This window comes from Dasypus novemcinctus, chromosome 8 (assembly GCF_030445035.2).
Source record: "Dasypus novemcinctus isolate mDasNov1 chromosome 8, mDasNov1.1.hap2, whole genome shotgun sequence".
NCBI lineage: Eukaryota > Metazoa > Chordata > Mammalia > Cingulata > Dasypodidae > Dasypus > Dasypus novemcinctus.
The window spans coordinates 15,550,291-15,564,145 of record NC_080680.1 but is presented as its reverse complement, the minus strand read 5'-3'; the positions used below and the strand labels follow the sequence as shown (position 1 = coordinate 15,564,145).

The 13,855-nt window shown below is 40.5% G+C and overlaps 1 protein-coding gene and 1 non-coding gene across 4 annotated transcripts in view; both read right to left on the bottom strand.

The window, feature by feature from the left end:
* The window catches only part of IARS1 (isoleucyl-tRNA synthetase 1), an 83,501-nt gene that overhangs the window by 22,753 nt on the left and 46,893 nt on the right, over positions 1-13,855 (bottom strand). For all 3 annotated transcript variants that reach the window (XM_071216587.1, XM_058301477.2, XM_071216588.1), the window contains exons 18-26: positions 13,179-13,262; positions 11,816-11,960; positions 9,732-9,852; positions 6,253-6,344; positions 4,968-5,045; positions 3,907-4,028; positions 3,470-3,572; positions 3,131-3,214; positions 826-1,000 (exon numbers count right to left, since the gene is read on the bottom strand). In XM_071216587.1, coding sequence (XP_071072688.1) covers positions 826-1,000; positions 3,131-3,214; positions 3,470-3,572; positions 3,907-4,028; positions 4,968-5,045; positions 6,253-6,344; positions 9,732-9,852; positions 11,816-11,960; positions 13,179-13,262 — 1,004 coding nt within the window. The remainder of the gene's footprint in view (positions 1-825; positions 1,001-3,130; positions 3,215-3,469; positions 3,573-3,906; positions 4,029-4,967; positions 5,046-6,252; positions 6,345-9,731; positions 9,853-11,815; positions 11,961-13,178; positions 13,263-13,855) is intronic.
* Positions 8,480-8,611, bottom strand: LOC111762695 (small nucleolar RNA SNORA84). The gene has a single exon (XR_002795741.1). It is a non-coding gene; the product is annotated as a small nucleolar RNA SNORA84 (small nucleolar RNA).

Below are 13,855 nucleotides of genomic sequence, written 5' to 3'. Positions count from 1 at the left end.
CGTGACCTTTGTGGTAAGCTGGCCCACGCATAGTGCTGATGCGTGCAAGGAGTGCTGTGCCATGCAGGTGTGTCCCCCCCACGAAGGGGAGCGCCACGCACAAGGAGTGTGCCCCTTAAGGAGAGCCACCCCACGTGAAAAAAGTACAGCCTGCCCAGGAGTGGCGCCATACACATGGAGAGCTGACGCAGCAAGATGATGCAACAAGAAGAGACATAGATTCCTGGTGCTGCTGACAAGAATGCAAGCGGACACAGAAGAACACACAGCAAATGGACAGAGAGAGCAGACAACGGATGGGCGGGGGGCGGGGAGGGAAGGGGAGAGAAATAAACAAAAAATAAATCTTAAAAAAAAAAATACATTGTTGGATATATGAAGGAGATTTATGCAGCTACCAAAACATTTTCAAAGACACACAAAAATATTTATAATGTAAGGTAGAAATGTAAAATAAATGAAAATACATATAACATATATGAAAATATTTTATAAAGGTGAAAAAGATGAAATTTAAAATTATATTGTGATTTCAAATTTGTAAGGCTGTAATTTTATGACTACATACGTAACTGAAAGGAAATATATCAGATTTAATACTGCCCTGTACCTAGCATATAGTATATACTCAATCTATGTTAAACGGACAGGTGGTGGATTAGGGTCACTTTTATTTTCTTATCCAAATTATAAAAAACATTTTTGTGATTGGAAAAAACATTTTTACTTAGAGAAAGTAAAGGATGTGATGGTAAAAGTCAAGCCAATCTAGATATGGTACAAATCTGTCGACCTGGGGACACTATCGTCTTATCAGACACCTACCTCTCTTTTGGAACTGTTCCAACTCCTCATTAGTCAGCTGCTTGATGGAAGTCATCACTGCTTTAAAGGCTCCTTTCAGTCGCTTCCCAAGGACCATGTGATCAGGTTCTGCCCTCAGCTGAATTCCATATTTATTTTTATCTGTAGACAATGTAACTTTTCGAACATTTAATTCCTATTGTTGGCAGACAAGAAGAAATAAACCTCAAGAGAAATGAAGACCATATGTTCCACTCAAAAGCCTATAGTTGAATGTTCAAAGCAGCATTATTCATACTAGCTAAAAAGTAGAAACACCCAAATCCATCAACCAAAGAATACATTAACAAAATATGGAATATCCAAACAATGGAATATTACTCATCAATAAAAAGAAATGAAGTACTGAATCTGGCTCTAACATGGGTGACCCTTGAAAACATGCTACGTGAAAGATGCCAGTCACGTAATGTATGACTCCATTTATCTGAAATGTCCATAACAGGTAAACCACAGAAACACAGAGGAAATCCATGCTTGCCAGAGGCTGGGGGGATCTTGCGGGGAAACGGGGTATGACTAGTAATGCGTACGTACTTGGATTCTTTTGGGGGTGATGAAAATGTCCTAAATTTGACTGGGATGATGGTTGTTCAATTCCTTAAATATGCTAAATACCATTGAATTGTATACTTTAAATGGGTGAATTGTATGGTATATAAAAACCTTTCTTATTAAGATCAAGCAAGATCTTGCTGAGCACAACTGAAAGAGGATTCAAGAATTACAAACAGAAATGGCATCATTCAAGGGTAACTGTTGCTCTAGCAATTTCAGTGCACCAGAACATTAACAATCAATTAAGCAGATGAATCAGTTATAACATTTCATACCTCCACAATGTTAGTTAAGAGATATTAATGCACAGGGAATGGTGACAGTGTGAGGTATGAAAACAATCATGAGAACTACAGATTAAAGCAAGTAAGAGGCTTTAAGAGCTAGTATTTACCTATATTAATTGATTGCATGGGTGATTAAAATATATTACAAAAATTTTTTAGTCATATATAGACATTATAGGTATTTATAATCTAGCATCAGAATTTACAATCTTCCTAACTTTCTGGTTTCTAATATTTGCCTGGCATTCCCAAGCAATTCAAAACCAATTATAGAAATTAATATTTTCTATAATAATGGATTAAAATATCACCTGTGAAAAGATAAAAATGAAATTAAAATTGTTTATTTTAAAAACATGGTGAAATAAAGCTTTTCAGAAGGACAAATGACACTATATTTTGAACTTTTGACCCTGAAACTTCATTTTTAGGAATTTATCCAACATTCGTACTAAGATATCACACAGACACACACCTTTTGTAATAAGAAATGTAAATTTCAATCAGTAGGGGAAGAATTAAATAAATTATGATGTGCATCCAGAACATTATGCACCTATTAGAAACAAGAAAGTAAATAAATTACGATGTGCATCAAGAGAATGAACACAATGCGTCTATTAGAAACAAGACCACGTATAAGACGTTACAGATGCATAAATAAACCAAAAGGTGTGTATACACATTTTGTGCATATAAGTGTAAAATCCTAGAAACAACCCTAGAAGGAGACATACTAGTGAATATCCCTCAGGAGGGGAAAATCATTAAAGAACAGAAAGGGGTTTAAAGAGACTCACCTTTCATTGTATATATGTTCTGCTAGTGTTCAAACTGTTTATAACTAATAAATATCCATCTGTTACTTTTGTAATTTGAAAAGGAACAAAATTTTTCTATTTACTATCAAAAAGGACTTTGGGCAAGAGAAGCAGATGTAATCAATGATGCAACTAAGGTAAAGATTTCATTTATCTTAAATATTTTTCAAATAATTATAACTGCACTGGTAAAAACGTATTACAATTCTAAGAACAGTACAAATTTAATGGATGGGAAGCAATTGTGACTCAAGCAATTGAGCTCCCATTTAACACATGGAGGATCCAGATTTGATTCCTGGGACCCTCCTGGTGAAAAAAAAAAAAACCAGAAACCGAAAAAAGGCGCCCCAGACCTACAGGGAGGCACAGCCCTCATGCAGTGAAGAGAAGCACCAAAACGATGATGATGCAACCAGATTGAAAAGAAAAAAAAAATTAATGGATATTGTTAAATTTGTTACATAACACTGATATACCAAAAAAAAAAAAAAGAACAAATTATAAACTCAAAGTGTACTTCATTGAAGAATATTAATCAAAATAATTTTTTTTAAGGAAAGAAGTCTGGACCTAGAACAAGTAACTCATCTATCTTACCTCAATGATATACTTTTCCAAAGATTTAATATCTTTAAGAGCTTCTGGATCTTGATGGATAACCACTATTTCTCTCAAAGGATACTAGGAAGAAAAGGAACAGAAAAAAGCTCATGATGTAGCCAGTTCTCTAAATTGTAGAAAAATCGAATATTAAATATTTTTATTTGAATTTTATCTGAATTTTAACTGGACTGAACTAGCAAAAAAATATCATTCACCCCCTTCTTGAAGAAAAGAAAATTTATGCCATTGCTAGAAGCTCACGATATTAAGAAAACATCTCAAAGACATAATTATTTAGGCCATGCAATGTAAAACATAACCATAATTTCAAACCTTCACTGGAATAGTTTTGCGGTCTCGGATCACTCGCCCAAGTTCAATTACAGACTGCATTCTAGATACTGCATTCTCGGTTTTCTTGTCAATCAGCTCCTCTCTGATTGATAGAGTTAGGGATATGAAAGAGATTAAAGTTAAAAGGAGAAAATCCAAAATAGGTATGCTTAAGTGAGGAAGAGGGTCAGGATTAGAGATGTGATGGTGTGGCTAGGCCTCCTGGTGGAAGGCACAAAGTGAACCAGACTGGCAAGCTCCCTGCTGTGCCCCACGTGCCAGAGCTCTACAGAGGGGTCCTCACAGGGCATCCCTCCCACCATGGGAGGGGCCTAGAGAAGGGAAATCACTGCTCTCCCCAGTCCTCCCCCCACCAGGCAGCAGTGAGGCTGCGAACCCCACAGGAATGCTCCAGCTTATCTGGGTTTGATTCTTACCGAACATGGGGCAGCATGAGGTAGTGAATACTGAGCATGACCTTGTCTTGGACAGAAACGGGATCAATCAGCATCTTTAGATTCTGGTACATTAATTCAGTGAGAAAAGGTGTATAGGGGGCCTGGATGAGAACAGATTATGTCATTTCATTCATATGCAGATAGCATCCACTGAATTCATTTAGACTGAAAACCTACAACTAAACATTTTAGAGAATAGCACAGACATTGGCACTAGGTCACTAAACATGCCTATGAAAGAGAAATGATCTCATTTTGAACTTGGAGAGTTGGTTATCTGTGAAGCAGCAGGCATGCAGCCCGTGGGACCCAAAGGTTCTCCAGACTCCTGGAGGATGTTCATAATAAAAACAGGAGCCACAGACCAGGCTTTCAATTTAGCTTACCATTTTCCAGGCAGGTAAATATGCACAGAGGACTAAAAGTCCCTAAGCCTCAGAAACTCATCTGTAAACGGGATAACACTCCTGGCCTTGCAGCCTGCAGGTGAGCAGTGAATGAGACTGACATGTAAGGCACCTAGCACACAGCAGGTCCAAGTTCAGATCATGTCAAGGAGATAAACAGAAGTTTCATAAAACTACACTGGAGTAGCAGAGACAGGATACAGAGAATTAACACTGGAGATTTTTCACTTTTATATGGTTTAATTAACATTTCAATTTGTAATTTTGTAAATTTCCTTCTCAATACTTATTTAAAATATTGTTGGTGATAGGTTTCTGTGGTTAGATATTAGTTCAAGAACTTCCCCATGATTCACAAACACTATGGCAATTTCCATTAAGATGAGGGGTGCTTTTTAAAGGAAACTGTGAGAGCTCTGTCTAGATTAAAGGATCGGAAACTATACTGTACTACCTGTGGTTATAAGAAAGAATCTTAGTTTTTGAAACTTCTGTCTGCCTGTATTTCTTGTAGAAGAAATTTAGAACAGATATCTTGCCAAGGAGATTACAGATGGAGAATGCTGCAGCAATAGGGTATTGCATGGCAGCCCACAAGGCCAAATAATTTTAGGAAGGGATCAGGAATCTTACCATCAGTCTGCACAAAGAAAGGAGAACACTAAACAAGGTTTCCAGGGCCATAACACAATCTTCCATCCCATTTTCACCCTAGTGAATTAAAAAAAAGCTGAGAAGGCTGCCCTTCCATAAACATTAAAATGCTAGAAGTCTATTTTACCATAAAACCAATCTAAGAAGTTTATTAAAAAGTGGCAACCCACAGAGAGCATGCAACTATAACTACAATTATAGGCAATCTGTGATCAGTACTGTCAAAGTGGCACCAACCCAGTGGTAGAAGTCAGAAGTGGGGTAAGCACCTTCCATCCCGCCTTATTATTTCCCATCCCTGGGATGGGAAAAGGTAGGTAGAAAATGGCTCTGCAAATGTGAGGTAAAGACTGACTGGCTGCAAGAGCTAAAGCCATGTTTAAAAAAGTTAACTCTGATTGAGGATAAAATGTAGTCATATACAGTAGTTGTTAATAGAAAAATTTATTTCTTATTTTTTTTTTTAAGTATATACTGTGTAGTTTTAAATTACTATTCTAATTCAGTGTAAGAAAAACAAAGATAAAAAAGAAAATAAAAATCAACCATAATTGATGCAGAAATTACTGTAAACATTTAGTGGATGTCTTTTAGATATATGCATATATAAAAAACACATATATATGTATGTGTATATAACATAGTTAAAAGTGAAATTACTGTTTTGTCACTGACTTTTATCATTCAACAAATTTTAAGACAGGACTGCTTAGTGGTGGAAGCCTTTCTGTGGCCCAGTAGCGAGGGCATCGCTCATTTCCTGTCTTACACCACAGTGATTTATGCCCGCAGCTTATGCCCTGGGACCAGGGCGTCTGTGCTTGGCTCATTGTAATCCCCCAACTGGCTTAAGAAGAGTTTTGGTCACAGCTGACACTCGGTAACTGACCCTTTAGTGGTAGAAGCAAGGAGGCTTCCCCTCTCTCAAGATCACAGCCAGACATGATGGCTTTTGCTAAATATTTGCATGAATTTGTTTCTGAATTTAAAAGGTTAGCTTAGTTTAGTCCTATATGGGCCCTTGAGTCTTTCCCTCCAATGATATTTCCATTTTGTTTTGAACATATGCAAAACAACTTACAGAAGCTCTAGATCCCCACTGAATGGCAAAGTTATACTTAGTTAATATACAGTATAAAGGAAAAGAGTTTCAAAAATTGAGAGCATTTGAGAACATCCCTTTACATTCTGGCAATTCTCATTTGTCCTCAACTCTCAAACTTCACATGCTTTTTGCTCCCTCCCAACAGCAGTTGGTCCTTACCTTTAATCTTCTGCGATTCATTCTGACATACCAATTGGTCAGCACATCTACAAACTTGACCAGGCGAGGCACCACAGTATAAAGCCTATAAGCTAAAAATAAGAAAAGTCAATCAGACAGCAAGTACACACTGAGTATTCAGGATGTGTAGGGGTAAGGGCTAGGGACAAAAAAAAGAACAAGCAGCTCCTGTCATCCAAAAGCCTCCATTCTTAGTACAGTTGCAAGAAGAACCAAAGTGAAACAATCAGCACAATGCTTAGTTATTGAGGATGTGCTACATGGCAGTCAAGGTGTTTAGTATTTGCATACAAAACCTCATTTCACTTTCAAACTGCTCTAGGAGCTACTCATGAATTTCAGTGGACAGTGAAAAAAACAGAGTTAGATAAGTTAAGTGACAAGCCAGAGGGTATGCAGTTAATAGGACTGGGACATGTGGTGATAAAACCGAGGGCTGCACACGACACAACTCCAGGGGACACCACACACTTGGAGTTGTGTGATACAGCAGCACTGACAGAAGCCCAACTTCTCTCCATTATATTACATTGAACTAAAAATCAAACAAATGCAAAAGATTTAATTAAATGCCAAGAAGCATACATAGGTCAGGGTTCTCAACAAGGAGTGATTTTTCTAGAGGACATCTGGCAATGTGTGGAGAGACATTTTTGTCACAACTGGGGTGGGGGGTGCTACTGGAATTCAGTGGGTAGAGACCAGGGATGCTGCTCAACATCCTACATGCATAGGCAGAGTCCCATCACAAAGAGTAATCTGGCCTAAAATGTCTAGGGCAGAGCTATTTAGAAACACTGGCATAGGCTATGGATAAAATACAATAGGCTTTTTAAAGGTATTTTTAAAATAGTCAAGGGGAGAAAGTTGATGAAAGTAGTAGAAAGAAGAGCCTGGGGAAATTAGAAGGATTTGAGGAATTCAGAGGGCAAGTAGGAAAACAGGGCATTTAACCAATCTTGTTTGAAGCACAGGTTTATTTTATGGATTCTCTCGCTGTCCTGCCCTTTAATTGATACACTCTCACACAAAAAGAAAAACTAACACCAATAATGAAAACAAAAAGAATAAAACCTGCATTATCAACATATACAATTTCAAGGCACAGAGTTCAGTGACTTAAATGAGGCTCCCAGGCAAAGCTAAAGAGATGAGAAGCTGCAAGGGGCAGCGCTTCTCTTTGCTGCCCAGAAGCACACAGGGTCTGGTGCTGCTGTGGCCAAGGCCCCAGGCCAGAGGCTGGACCTGCTCACACGCTCTTAGACAGGTGATTTCAGTGATGTACACTTATAGGCCTGTTCTGAAGAGGAAAGGCTGTCCAAATTATTTCCAGGGTTCATTATAATTTTTACCTTCCAGGAAGCTGGAGTTCTCTGTGTTCAGGTTTCAATTCTAGAAACCTCAATTGAGAGTGAACGAACCCAGCATAGAGTGAGCACTGAACAAATGTACAGTAAAAGTACTGCTGAAACCACTAATAACTGCGAACTCTTCAAGTACACTTCTTTACTCACACCTCTCCAAAGGGTAGGTACTATGATTATACCCACACTGTTGATGGGAAGCAGGAATCACAAAGCAGATGGGAAGTGTAGACCTGGGACAGACTCCATCTAGAGCTCCCTGTGCACTGCTCCTAGCTTCTTGCCCCCACCACCGCTGTGGTCCTCACTCCTGGGCTGGTGTGTATAACTGCTGCTCTCTAATTCCTGGGCTGACACAGTGAGACAGGGTTCCAGCCGGCTGCACACTCTTGAGCCCCAGCTTCACAGAAGAGGTCAGGACAGTGGCAGTGGCTAGTGCCTGGGCCACCATCTCCACCACTGTTTCCTGCTCAGCCACATCACTCACAGAGACGGAAAAGTAGACAGCAGCTGGGGACAGGTGTCCCAGTGTCCCAGGGGACCATGGCACTCCCAGCACTCCTACCTGGGGCATCTGCCTTTGCACATGCGCTGGAGGACGGCCCCTCACTGCCATATTCACTTACTTCAATCTCTGAGTTTCCACTACTCCTTAAGGGCAGAGATATGGCTCATTTTTCAATACATGATCAAAAATTGTGTAGTATGTGATCCTTACAAATGCTTAAAACAGTGAACACAGTTCTTTAGTGCAACTAATTAACATGCTCAGCTCCCCTGGATTAGCAGTCCTACTGTGCCAAACAGAGACCCAGTGAAATGGCACCGACTGCTCTGAACAGCCACATGCCAGTGGCCGGGCTGTGGGCCTGCTGAGGAGAAGCGGCCCCCACACATAAACCACAGGATTGCTCTGGCCCACAGCCATGCATTGGAGAGCTGTATCTGCACAACAACATCCAGCACCACGGGGAGCGGGGGCGGGGGGACTGTCATGCACAGGGATGCAATCTCCTCTTCCTCCCCTCACTGGGACCCAGGGGCCTCTGCCCACTTACTTTATCAGATGCATTTTTATTTCAATTATAGTCAGATCCATCTTAGGGACTCTAGTCCAGAGTTTGGGGAACTTCTCATCTTGACCAATGGTTGTATCTATTTCAAACCTTGAGGAAACCCACATATTCTACTTTTTCCATCTCTAAAACCAAGCTCATTGCTATTATGATAATACAGGGAAATGTCCATTTTATTACTGCTTTCCTGTACTTTCTAATTTTTCTAGATTGGACAAGGACTACTCCTTTAGTAATAAAAGTAGATCTAAAAAGAAATTAAAAAGTGTATCTGTAAGTACAACTTACTGAGTGCGTATTATCTGCCAGCTACTTCATGTATATAATTTCTACTTAAAAACCTTGCAATAACTCCTCTATCAAGCATTTTACAAATAAAGAAGTTGAGTTCACGAAGATCTGGCAACACTTCCAGTAGTTCTGAACCTACAGCTACCCAGCACCAAGCCTGCTCTCTTTCCAGATCCCACAGGACACATACTGGTGCCCCGCTTGTGAATGATGCCACCTGGACGTCCCTAAAAGATAGATTTCCCCCAGTACTTGGAAACCAACACAGTACTACAACTAACAAGCCTTAGTAAACTTGTATTTGAGAGGTTAAAAGAAACAGTTATAGGAAAACAATCTAAATGCCCAACAAAGGGAATAATGAAATCAACTTTAGGTACACACATAATATAATTGTTACCAAAAATGACTACTAATAGTTGCTAGATAACATGAAAAATCACTGCTTATATTCTAATGTTGATTGGAAACTATGAGGATGCAAGACCATTAGTACATATATAAAACTGTAAATTGAGAAAAGTACATACAGAAACAATACTGAAAGAAAATATACTGAAACTGCTTTTTTTAAGGTGATAGGACAGTAGGTATTTCCCATTTATCTACTGTTCTGGACATTTCAAAATTTTCCTTTATGCTTATAAAGAAAATGGTTATGTATCAAAAAGGCAGTTATAAAGAGAACAGTCTAACCCTATACTTAGGACAGCCCCAAGGGACACACCTGCCATCTCGGTCTCAAAGAATCCAAAGAGTGACTGCATGAAGGAGAGGATCCACCGGTCAGTGATGTTGTTGCTTTCTCTCACTGTGTTCTCGTTGTACAGAAATTCTATTTCTTCCTCCTAGTAATTTACAATTATTGAAACACTGTGAATGCCTGGTGGGAAACTGTGAGAGAAATAGACTCTTCAAATCACTTAAACTGGAATAAGGTAAATAAAAACAAAACACAAAAACAAAACACCAGACTTTGTTGGCAATCTAAATGTCTAATTCTCAGCTATACTTCCAAAATAAGCACTCACTTGGGACAGTAAGTCTTCAGTTAATGAATTACTGCCCCCTCTGGTACTCACGCAGCATCACCGCGAGGCTGGCAGGAGAGTGGGGACTCTGACTCTTGCCTGGACTTAGGCACTTCACGGGCGCAGCCTGTGTCCTGCCGCTGTCTGCGCCTAGCCTTTGTGATGAGGAGGTTTGACCGAGCCCACGTTGCCAGTGAAGTATGCAAACCAAAACCCTCCCAAGGCCGGTGGTGCTAACCCTATTTGCCACAGAACCATGTGAAGAGGAGGTGGTAGGACTGCAAAGACGGGAAAGACTGGGAAATGTAGGCAAGGCTCCTATCTTTCTCAGTTCACAGTGAAAAAATCCTCACTGCAAGCCTCACATGCTGGGTTTAAAAGGATTCAGGTGAAACATGATGCTTCCTCAGCCTGGCTGAGACAAGAAATCAGGTATTGCCCCTGCTGAAGTGTGGTGTCCAGAGCACAGGGCTATGCAACCTGTTGTTTTTTTTCTTATTGTTGAAGTAGGAATAATAGTGCCACACAATTATGCAACCATAATTTGCTAAGCAATTGTACCTGTAAGGTTCTGGAAATATAAAGATGAGTAGTATCTGGGTCCTGACCTCAAACTTTGTTTTAAAGCACCGAGAGGAATATGCTCAACCAAATGAGATGGGGTCTCTAACATCAGTCATCAGGATGGAGGAGAGAAGGCCCTGGCTTGGTTAGGCCCTGGCTTGGTTGGGAGAGGTGAGCAAGTACTGGGGATTGAAACCTATTCACCACAAAATACATGTTCAGGTCCCGATCCCTGGTCCTGGGGGTGTGAACCCATTTGTAAACAGGTCCTCTGAAGATGTTATTAATTAAGGTGAGCCCAAACTGAATGAGGGTGAGCCCTAATCCAATAGGGCTGAAGTCCTAAGAAGCAAAGGAAATTGGACACGCAGAGAGAAGTCACAGGGAACAACCAGAAACTAGAAGTCAATGGAAACCAGAAGAGAAAGGAGAAGACACAGCCATGCACATTGCCATGTGATGGAAAAGACAAAGAATCCCAAAGATTGCTGGCCAGCCAAAAGATACTGACCCTGGGAGGAAGCAAACGTTTTAGCTTCTGTAACCACTGGCCAATAAATTCCTGTTGTGAGGCCAACCCATCATATAGTATTTGTTTCAGCAGTTGGGGAACTAAAACAGCAGGTAACTGCTGTAAGGGCACTTATAAATCACCAACAAGAACTCTTTCACATTCAATCTCAGCTCAAATGCCACCCTCAGAGGCTTTCCTTGACTACCCCATCCAAATTGGTCCATCCTTTGCCATGTGTGACTCTATCCTGTTACCAGGTTTGTCTGTCTTTAAGGTACTTATTATCTGACAGCTGACATCTTTACTATCTCTCCCAATGGATACATGAAAGGAGAAGAGTCTTGTTCAATGCTGTGGCCCCAGCACCCAGCACATAGAAGGTACCCAAATACCACCTTACAGGTAAAACTATGTCTTGGAAAGGTGAGCCATCTTGTCTAACTGGATCTTGTGCTGACTGCGCACAACAGTGACCCCAGACTCCTGTCACTTCAGCTATGGCCTCCCTAATGGCTCTGAGTCACTCTGCTCCCCTAGCCAGCTCCAGACCAGCTCGAGAGCTGGCAAACTCCCCATGTAAGGTACCCTGCCACACTCCCTCTGGAGACCATCCTAGGGAAATATAGGCTCAGCCCTAACATGCCAAGGGCACAGCTGGCTCCACGTGTTAACTCCCTGAGCCAGCACCAGTGTAGCACTTACTTTCTGGAGCCTCAGCACATTCTGGATGAAGAAGCGATATGCATTGTACCAAGGAAGCAGCACGTCCTTCAGTACATCCCGCACACCCTCTTCCTTAAAGCGGAGGTTTTCTGCTCTTACCACAGGGGAGTTAATAAGATACAACCTGGAAAGGGAGATAAATTACACAGGAAAGGCACATAGACAGTAAACCAAATACTTTAATTCAATATATTCCTTTAAAGGATAATATTAAAACTTTTTTTCTATAAACAGGGGAAATGATTATTCTTCTTCTAATCGTCAATTTAAAACTCACAAAGCCCTTACTATGTAAGAGATCAACCATATTATTCAGGGGTGTATGTAATCCCACACCAAAAGAAAGCTCTGGGCCAACATAGATACTTCCTACACCAGCCTCGCTGCAGGGCCAGAGGGAGTCCCTGGTGCTACATAGCACCATGGGAGTAAAGGCACACCTGGGCCTCCTGGAGAACCCCCTTCCTGGTTTCCACATACATGGATCTGACCACCTCAATGGGCTGGACACCAAGGATGCACAAGAGAAGTCGCATGTGCTCTCCCCTCACAGCCCAGAGTTTAATAGGAGGGTTCTTGGGGAGGTAACATAGGCAGGGGTGACCAGCATCCCACAGGACAGCCCCTACCACGAAGAACCACAGGACCGAGGGTAAGGAACTCTGGTCTTATAGGTACCTGGAGTCATGGGAGAGCCCCATGCACTGCTCCTGGGCAACATACACGACTGCAGGGATGGGCTCAACAGGCCCCCCCACCCCCTCGATCTGGTCTCCTTGCCTATAAAGAATGAATGGCATCTCCATGGTTCCTTTGACTTTCACAGGGAGGGATGTAAGGATGATGACTATTCCAAACAGTGGCTTAAGTTTCTCTAAAAGTTTCTAAATATAAGTTTTTATTTCCTTTAGCATAAATATATCTCCTGTGGCTCTTTTCAGGAGTAATGCCAAAATTAAAATAAATGATGAAAAAGAAAACAAAAAGAGAAATTAAAAGAAAATAAATTAAATAAATGATGAAAGAGAGTTCTAACATCAATAAGACTGGGGACCAAGGGGGCGGGAAGCAGAAACAGCCAGCAACTAGCCCAGGGAGTTCTTGGCCATTTCAACTAAATCAAACATAGGCCCTCTTTCTCAAAAAGATCTCTAGATTTGAACATGTTTTCATTACTTGGAAATCTACTTTGGGGTTTAAAATCAACCACCATACCAATGGAATGCACCTTATAAGAGAGATACTTTTAAAAATCTTATATTCATCTAAGGAACATTAACAGAATAGACAATGCTTATATTATAAATTATAAATACACACAAGGCAAAGCACTGATTTTTACCTGAGGGCATCAGCACCATATTTATGGATGATTGAAACTGGATCTGGATAATTCTTTTTCCGTTTGCTCATTTTTTGGCCATCACTTGAAAAACAAAAAGGAGATGCCAATTAAGCAAGTCAACATCACAGTTTCACAGAGTTCTAGGCTATTTGCAAATAGGAAAGAGTAACTAACTTAGATACAAACTAATGTTTAGGCACAACTATAAGGCTGTTTTTAAGTTTCTTTGTGAAACTTGACTTTGTGATAAGTCAAGGAGGAGCTTTTGGGTAGACTGAAATAGGAAGATCTTACAGTATAACAATTAAAAACACAGGGCTGGTATTTACCCCATAGAAATGAAAACTTATGCTCAAACAGAAATCTGTACAAGAATGATCACTGCAGCTTTATGCATGCCAACTAAAACCTGGAATCAGCCCAAATGTCCTGCAGTGGATCAATGGTTAAATAAACCCTGGCCCATTCATACCGAGGGACACTACTCATCAAGACAAAGGAAGGAGGAATTGATACATGCAATAATCTGGATGACTCTCCAGGGAATTACACGGAGTGAAAAACACCAATCTCCGAAAGTTACATACCATATGGTTCCATTTATATAGGTTTTTTTTTTCTTTTTTTAGGTTCCAGGGGCTGAACCCAGAACTTCATATGTGGGAAGCCGGTGC